General features: G+C 40.2%; 1 protein-coding gene across 1 annotated transcript; it reads right to left on the reverse strand.

Annotated features, from left to right (window-relative positions):
• Nucleotides 1–2,386: 2,386 nt before the first annotated feature.
• On the reverse strand, nucleotides 2,387–8,725 carry LOC101851692 (the record flags this gene model as incomplete). Its single annotated transcript, XM_005090156.3, is given in 2 exon segments — nucleotides 2,387–3,400; nucleotides 8,514–8,725. A coding segment is annotated over 1 exon segment (924 nt). The 3' UTR covers nucleotides 2,387–2,393.
• Nucleotides 8,726–9,002: the final 277 nt, after the last annotated feature.

Raw genomic sequence — 9,002 nt, forward strand, 5'->3', positions numbered from 1 at the left:
TGTGTGTGTGTGTGTGAGAGAGAGAGAGAGACAGAGAGAGAGACAGAGAGAGACAGAGAGAGACAGAGAGACAGAGAGAACGGAAAGAGAAAGAAAGAAAGTGAGAGACGGAGGAAAAAAGAAAAAGGGTAGGGCATCTTTTCTAAACCCATACTTTTTGAAGGTCAGTTTGAATGATTCGCACAGACAGATATGGTTTTATCCAAACATACCAAAAAATCACAGTCAGTTTTGACCTAAACTTTATTCTGTAAAAGAGCACCGAAAAGTGTCATTCCGTTTTGTTAATATTCTGATTGCCTCGGCTACATGTATTTCGAAATACGCTTCCCTACTAATATAAAGAGCGGACTTCCTTTGGCTTCTACGCCCGCAAGTTGTTGACTAAAGCATCGTGTCGGTTTCCCTATTTGAAATATGAACGATTGCTTCTAGGTTAAAGAAACTGAGAGGTTTTTACTGACCTGATTGAGATCAGTACAGTACATTTCAGAAAAATGTCAAGCGCTGTGGCTGACTCCAGTCTGACTTTGAATCCCCTACCCTCTCCCTGGTTGAAAATAAACAACAAAAGAACTTTAGAAAAAAATTACAAAGTAGGTAAATAAAGAAGCACTCTCAGAGTTTTTTTTTTATGTACCCGTCACAAATTAAAATACTGCTTTTTTGAGCACCAGTCTGTATCTAGTCATCAGTGACGTTACTGTACTGTTCAGGTGAGCTCAGTTCCAATACCTTTAGGATTGTAACTTTAAGCTTCCTCGGATGCGTCTTGAGTTTTGAATGTCTACAGCAGACGTTGGTCTTACTATGACTGACTCTCAAACTTAATTTTTTAAACTCCAATTTCGAGAAAACAATTATGGCTTGCATCATACCTTTGCACCAATCGAAAACCTATTGAGTAATGCAAGACAAGCCGAAGACACATGGATTCAAAGTATTGTCAATAATATATGACAATGAAAAGTGTGGTCTTTTGTATCTTCAAAAAGGGTGGAGTCAAATTCTTATTCAATTTCAACATGCCAAATGACGCAAAGTGTGCCAAAGCAATCTAAAAAAATTATAATCGAAAATGTGCTAAGACAACGCCCATTAAAACATAGGTAAATCAAATCTAGCCTGACGTTACAGTTCAGGGTAATTGGTTATCAAATTTTAAAGGACATTATAACCATAAAACCTTTGCCTCTGCCCAAAAGGAAAGGAAATGACTCGGAAAAGCAACTCAGTTAAGCCAAGAAAAATGTGACAGTTATAATCTTGTAATAGCAGTGAATCAATATCTCTTTAAAAAGTACCCCCCCCCCCCTCAAAAAAAAAAAAAAAAACACACAAAAAACCCCACACACAAAAAAACAAAACAAAAACAAAACAAAACCGAACCAAGCAATAAACCAACATCAAATAATAAATGTTGACTCCTGCCTTGCAGAAAAATATTCCGCTACATAATAATAATGGCACTCACAACATGTGATAGAAGCAAGAGATTGTGCGTGTGCGTGTGTGTGTGTGTGTGTGTGTGTGTGTGTGTGTGTGTGTGTGTGTGTGTGTGTGTGCGCGTGTGTGTGTGTGTGTGTGTGAGTGTGAGTGTGTGTGTGTGTGTGTGTGTGTGTGTGTGTGTGTGTGTGTGTGTATGTGGTTTGGGAGGGGAATCCTTAAGTGGCATCGGAAGGGGTTAGATCCCCGCACTTGTAATCGTGAGGTTTGCGAGTTCAGGGGTTCGGGGCTCAGGCCTGACGTTGTATCCGTTGGAAACGTACTTGAAATGAATTTTTCTCACTTCACCTACGTGGACATGTGTACTCGGCCATAAACAGTAAAAGATCTTGTCAGTATGTTAGTGATTTACCGTCTGTATAATGGCAGCTTCCGCTAAATGCTTCCCGGGAAGTTGAAATTGTATCAGAATGCTATCGGCCGGGGTAATAATATTGGTGGCATAGCGCAGAGAGCTCACTTTTGAGCTGGAATTTATGCTATACAAGTACAAGAGCAATTTATCATTAAATGGAGGTAACGCCTCGAAGCTGGAAGCTCGGACCAGGCTGTGGCTCAACTCATAAAATAATATTATTATGGTGAGCGCTTTTTCGGTGTCATCGCTCACACAGCAACACGCCGTGCTCTAACTGATGAGATATCAGTCTCTGGCCATGTTTTGAGAGAATAAAAAAAGAGAACTTGAATACTCTTCTAAATACAGAAAGACCATTAATTTGAATGTAATTTCGTCAATAGGTCAAAAACTTATTTTCTGGGCTGTCACAACACAACGGATGTCACACTTATGGGAGATGGGTGGGGGTTATTCTTTTGTGAAATAGCACTTCCTGGCAATGAATAATAAACTCCTTTTTGCTTTTCCCTTTCTTCTTTCTTTCTCATCACCGTACGTTGTCCCAGCCTCGCTCATGGTTGATGCCTCTGGGTGCCATCTGAGGCGCCCGCGGTTTGATTCCTTCACTGCGGGAGTCGTAGTTTGATCGGGCACGGTTCCGGAAGCGACTATCTTTCTCCTCGTAATACGTGTCTCCATACGCGCTGTCTGAATCATCGTCCGAGTCGTCTCGCTTTCGTCCACGTGATCCCTCTCGCTTCCTGCCTCGCCTGTTCCTGCTCTGCCCTTGGCGTTGATTGTGCATAGCGTAGATATGGAACTCTCCGTTCTCACATCGGAGCTTGACTTCAGTATAAGGATACTTCCCGTACGTCCGGACTAGTTCGTCTCGGATAAATGGTGGGATGCCCCGAAAATCTCCACCAGTATCACGTGTGTCTATGTTAACTATTCTGCCGTACTCCAGAATACATTCCACACTAAAACCTGGTCCTCCCGGCATGAAAGCCGGATCTGATACTATTCTCGGAACCGGTCTCGGTGGCGGTCCGTAAGGGCCGTACGGGTTGAAAACGCCCGGATATGACGGATGGGGCAAAGGGTTGCCACTGATGAGTTCTCCGCTGGGACCATAGAAGTACTGACGACCAGCTGGGTAGAGGTTCGGCGCCGTGTTAAACCGTCTCTCATATCCGGGATATGCCACTGGTCCGACTTGCGGCGGTGGCAATCCACTTGCTGTCATAAAACCGGGATGCATATTCGGATTTGCAACACCAGATCCGTACATCGGATTGTTGGTGTTAGCAAACGGCGTGACGTGCACGGTCCCAGGCCCTGAGTGCTCAATAGACGTGACTTCCATCTGGCCGTATCCGGAGAGGGACATGGGCGGGATCTCCAGCAGGGGTCGCTTGCCAAAGCGAGAGGAGACAACAGGGTCTACCATGATTTTGTTTCTGTCTCCCATTTGCAAACATGAGAGGACGAGGTCTGGTCAAAGGTGTCGCTTAGATGGTGTCCCCTTTTCCAGCCACATGGTTAGAAATTAGCCTGCAGTGAAAAATGAAAATATTATGTTACTTATAATTAGAGATAAACTTTGTTTCATATCTGTATATTATTTAAAAGAGGAACAAAATCCTAAATGTTTCGGAGTTGCATTAACGTGTGCTTTGTGCGTACATGACTTTTAAAAGTTGTTTTGAATTTTTATTACACACAAAATGTAATAAGCAAACTCTTGTTTCACTATAAACAGTCAAAAATTGTCGTTTGAATTGTGTAAATATAGCTACATGACAAGAGTTATGCTATCGTTCTGTGCACCACACGTCCCATTATCTAGCAGTTAGAGGTTTTAAGCTAACTAGGAGGACACCGACACAATAATTATGCAAAGCTTTGGGACTTGTTTGGTCACGAAGCATCATGGATCTTGTGACGTTATAGAGCATCCAGAGAGCTCTTGGAATTCTCGGTTAAGAAGAAGTGGCGGCCGCATTCACCACCTTCATGGTAAATAAACATGTTTTTATTGAGATATTTCAAAATAAGACACCAATCACCAACAAGTTTATCGTGACATACAGTTACACTACAGTCTACCAAAACAACAACATATCTGCGCATCGGTTCGCGAAATAACGTAGTATTTTCTAGTTTTTAGACGTTCATGTTTTTTTTTTCTTTCACTTTATCGTTCCAATTCAATATCGTCTATTGAATTAAGCTTTCCGTTTTAATTCCGTTCTCAGTAAAACTGGAATCAGCACCAGAGCGTCATAGAAACAAAAGAGCAAATAAAATGCGTTACAAGGGAGAAAGGGAGAGGTGGGGGAGGGGAGTAGTTAAGAAAAACAAGTGAATCATAGGGATTTCAGAACATAACGTGTTGTAATGTATACTATCTTGCTAACGATTCCACTTTCATTATTTTCTCCAGCCCTGATTTCACTTCCATCACCGTTCCATGCACAAGCTACACGATATCACTGGCGGATATATAAATATCTGCTTCTCTCAGCAACTAGGGCTGGTGATAGAAGACTTATAATAAGTATGGAAAATAGACGCAACCCGTACAGCGTAACCTCAATGGTGTCCTTTGTCCCTATTTACTACGACTTCTCTCCAGCTCCCTGCCAGTTGATCTGAGTGTTCAGATTTTTTTAGTAAGAGTTTCACGACACTTGCAAAACAATTTGGGAATATAAATGCAGAAAATTATAGGTGTTACAAGAGAGTAACAAATACAAAAAGAAGGGGAGATAAGGACCAAAGAGCAAACCATACTAAAGCACCCGACAACTACCCAAGCGTCCAGTTTAGTAAAAAGCAGCTCAAAAACTTTTAAAAAGTAAGTGTATGGGTTAAAGCCCCCATCAATAATATTAAGAGGCTGGACCTCTCAGTTTAAAGTTCGTCTCCGATAGGACCGAGTCAATTTAATGGGTTGAGAGCCTTGAAAATTCTTCAAAACGACCCGAATTCAAGAATGCCCAAGGAAAGGCTCTCAGTGAACGGGCCATCTCTGAAATGATTTTGAAGATAAAAAGCTAAGATAGTCACCATTTGCCTCTTCAGCTTAAACTTTTGAAAAAGTTGTGATCAGTTTTAACTAACTACTGTTCTTTAAGACACAAATACATAATTTGGTTAATTATAAGAAGTTGTAAAGTTTTGAGTTTTACTATTTTTTTTAAAACGACATTTAAAAAGCTTAATATTTTTCTCGAATATGCGAATCAATTTAATTTTTATTAACGAATTTGACGTCCCCTTTTTGGGTAGAAATTAGTGCAAAGCTGACTGGGTTATATCCGTAGAAATCAGTTCTTTTTTTTTCTTCTTAAACAGACTTTACCTAAGGACACTTAGTGTTCTCTTAGAGGGGAAGGGGCTGTTCCTGTATAACAAGAGGTGGTTAAAATTAATGGATTTTCTGCGCAGTCCAACTTTCCAAAGGCCCTCAGTCAGTAAAGTGCCCATGCCAGTTAATGGTTTTTGGCTGTTGCAGAGCTCCCGACATGAATGAGCAAGAAGAACAAAAAACAAAACAAAACAAAACAAAAAAACAGCAACAACAAGAAGAAAAAGAAATACTCGTTGTTTTTATTTCGCTTCTTTCTAGGCTTGTTCATTTCCTAATAGAGAGGGTGAATACTGTAAATCAGTGATCATTTCAAATTCAATTCTCGTAAAAGACAAAGAGAATAGTAATATTTGGCTTACTAGTGACAACAGGCGCATCATATTATTTTCAGTTACTTAAAGACGAATATTAAAACTGGGGGCTCTCTTGGCCTTGAGGTTAAGGTGTTCGCCTCTCATTCAGTAAGTCCCGAGTTCGAATCCGGATTGCTTCGGAAATTTGTCTTCTCTAAAATTGTCTCCTTTCACCACATTACCTGCTCTCTAGCAATGTTCCTTCGTCTGCTCTCGCCTCCACTTTCTGCCCCTACCCCTTCAACTCCTTAGCCCCTTCCTATGGGCCCATGACTCTTTCTGCAGCCTTTCTACTACTACTTCCTGGTTCCTTCTTACTGCTGTCCTTCAGCCACACCCCTGATGTTATGGTAGGAAAGATCTACACCTTGCCGTCTCCGACAAGGGCCAAAAATATTGGAGGTCCCGTGTGCTAGTTACGCTCGTTAAAGATCCCCTTGTGGTGCAAAATTGATATGAGTAGGCTTCGGCTGCCACACGGGCAAAATTCAGAATTTCCAACCAACTGAAAATGTTTAATGTTTTCCGCGTGCTCATATGTCCTTAGGCCGTAGAACAAATACCAAAAAAAACTTTAAAAAAAATTAAAACATGCTTGTGTCAACGTTTGGAATAGTTTGGGGGATTCCATTAATCGCTACTGGGAAACATTCGTTACATTTTCTATATAAAAATATGTGAAAGTCAATATTACTCGTATACATACCAGGCAATCTAATTAAGACAAAGTTCCCATTTATAAAGTCTACTTCTAGTATTTGTCTACGTGCATCGAAGCAGAAGCGTGATAGAGCCTTATCTGTCATTTTGGTGATCGGACTTCTAAACACAAATAAAAATCTTTCTTCAGCTTAAATTGACACACCTTGTAAACGATGCTGTTCATAGACCGAGGGTTCAATTTTATAAAGGTATATCTTTTTGTCGTCAGGATGGGCTTCAGAGTCCGAGAAAGGTCCCAGACAATGTACCTCTGAAAACGCCCTGCATGGATTTGAACCCAGGTGGTCAACGTGCATCAAATATGATTTGAGGAAAGGTCCCGCATTTAAATCAAAACTTTTCAACTTAAAGTAAATTTTAACAACTGAAATCTATATCCATCAGATTGTGACTTAATCGGAATAAATAACAAGAAAATCAAAATCGAGACAATAAACGATAGATCTAATCACATTTGCATTATTTTCGGTGTTTTCCACTCGAAGTTATAGATAATAACACGACAATTCGCCTGAAACTTCAACCAGGAAGTCTTGCCGCTTGTGTTATTCCCGTAAAGACATCGTGTGATGGCAAACTTCCATTTACTATTTTATATGTATTTTTGTGTTTATACAAAACGTATGTCCTCTAATCGTAAACAGGGACGTATTCACAGAAATCGGGGAAGGTCAAACTACACATTCGTGCATTTCATGGCAAATTTACAAAATACGCATTTCTAGTAAACAGAGCAATGTGCCAGGAACAGTCAATATCTATTTGTCCCAGAAAATATTGTTATAATGGTTCGAGTATCTTCGTACCAGGGGAACATTCTGATTAAGCTTTGTTTTCCAGCTTTAATTATGTTTAGAATATTGCTACTGAGGACTGTTTGCGAAATTTGTCTGTCGTCAACATTTGACTACTTTGTGAAAAACAGGAAAGACGTGATCGAGACACTAAAGCTTCAAAAAATCGTTTCAGTATGATTGAAGAAGCAGTAGCAAGGTGCCGTCTTCATTAATGGGTATTTCCTATGTGACAGACTTCGTGTAACTTATAAGCGCTGTTTTACAGTGTTCAGAACAGAAGTGGGAGCGGCTTTTTCTAACACAGGCGCCTGCCGTATCTTGTCTGCGAAGAGCGGAGTTGAGATCGGCGCGATATCAAAATAGAAAAAATCGATATGCTGTCTATTCTTTCTATCATGTCTACAGAGAAAGCAGGCCATTGAAAGCCAGTGACAGACGACACGGGTAACTCGCATGGGACTTGACAACTTTGTTGGGTGTTTATGTAAAAAATTCTGTGCATAATATGTGAGAGTCGAGAAAAGTGGGAAGTGGGCGATTGCTCAGGTGTGGTTTGTTCCTTCTTTCCTATCAAACATAACATTATTATCGGCCTTATCTCTCCTTCTTTTTGTGTTTGTTACTCTATTGTAAACACCCCAGGATAGTGCTACTGACTGATGTGTCTTTAGGCCATTCCCAAAGGAGCGACATTAACATGTTCTAAAGCCCTGTAGAATTGTAAATGGGCTGATTCACCAAGGTCATGCTCATAACTGTGCCTGAACTGTTTTTTTCCCTAATCATTACTATCATAATTTTCCTCTACTTCTTTTTTATGTTTGTCACACTCGTGTGACCCGTTATTTCCGAAGTGCCTTGACAGTCGAAGCAGACCTTGTGCTGTTGAAGCTAGAGAGGTGAGCAGTCTAAGTCTGATTCCCTGTAAAGACTAACTCTGTTGACATCAACACATTGGCGCTCATATGATCTTATGCAGTTGCGAGCACCTTAAAACCTCTACTAAAACAAAAATCTCTTGTAACATCTCTTATCTTTGGCATTTATAAGGTCTAATAATAATTGTGTTCAATCGCTGTAAAATACTTACAAAAACAAATAAAATAAAACATTCGAGAAAAAGGCGTACTCCTTATGCAATGCCGTGTTATCTAAAAAACACTACAAAACATTGAAAAAAGAAGAAAATCCTCGTTGAGTCATTCAAGTACAGTAAAACATTGAATTATTTTAGAGCTCAACTAGATAAAAAAGAACCCTTTAAAAAATTGTTACTAATTGCATGTTTGCTTATGAACTTATTTTTGTCCGGAACAGTAGTGAACTAAAATCAAAGTACGGAAACAGAATTTGTAATAGGAACTAAGTGGGCGTGTAAAGATCAAGCATAACCTTTCACAGTCAGATCCAAAACTTACATATTATTTCAGCGCTCTCAAAACTTAGATTTACTCTCAGCCTCTTTCCTCGCCCTTACAGAGAATGGTGTCCAATTCCAATGTTTCTGGAAAAATCTCTAAGGTGTAAATGCTTTCAGCCTCAAAGTAAGACGACTTGGGATCCTGTAGAGGCGTTTGGTTGACAGATCCGTTGAGTAACGCAGCGGCACACCAGACCGTTCCTCGTAGACCTGTGTAAACATAATAAAGAATTAGGCCTTTGTCTGCTCGAGTGGGGTCCACGTTCTTGCCAACACTCGAGGAAACTTAGTGACTCGGACCTGACACTGCACGATAAAGCTTAGGCTAGAAGAAATAAGTGAATATCAGCTTAGCTTGTAAACACAAGTTTCAATATAATTCCTGCGTAGGGGGTTTTGTACCTCATTGGAAAAAGAAATAACGTTAATCATAATGCAAACTGTGCAACGACGTCGGCGTTTTGTTCATTTCTAAGGTAAAAGATAA

Source organism: Aplysia californica, unplaced genomic scaffold (assembly GCF_000002075.1).
Source record: "Aplysia californica isolate F4 #8 unplaced genomic scaffold, AplCal3.0 scaffold00013, whole genome shotgun sequence".
NCBI lineage: Eukaryota > Metazoa > Mollusca > Gastropoda > Aplysiida > Aplysiidae > Aplysia > Aplysia californica.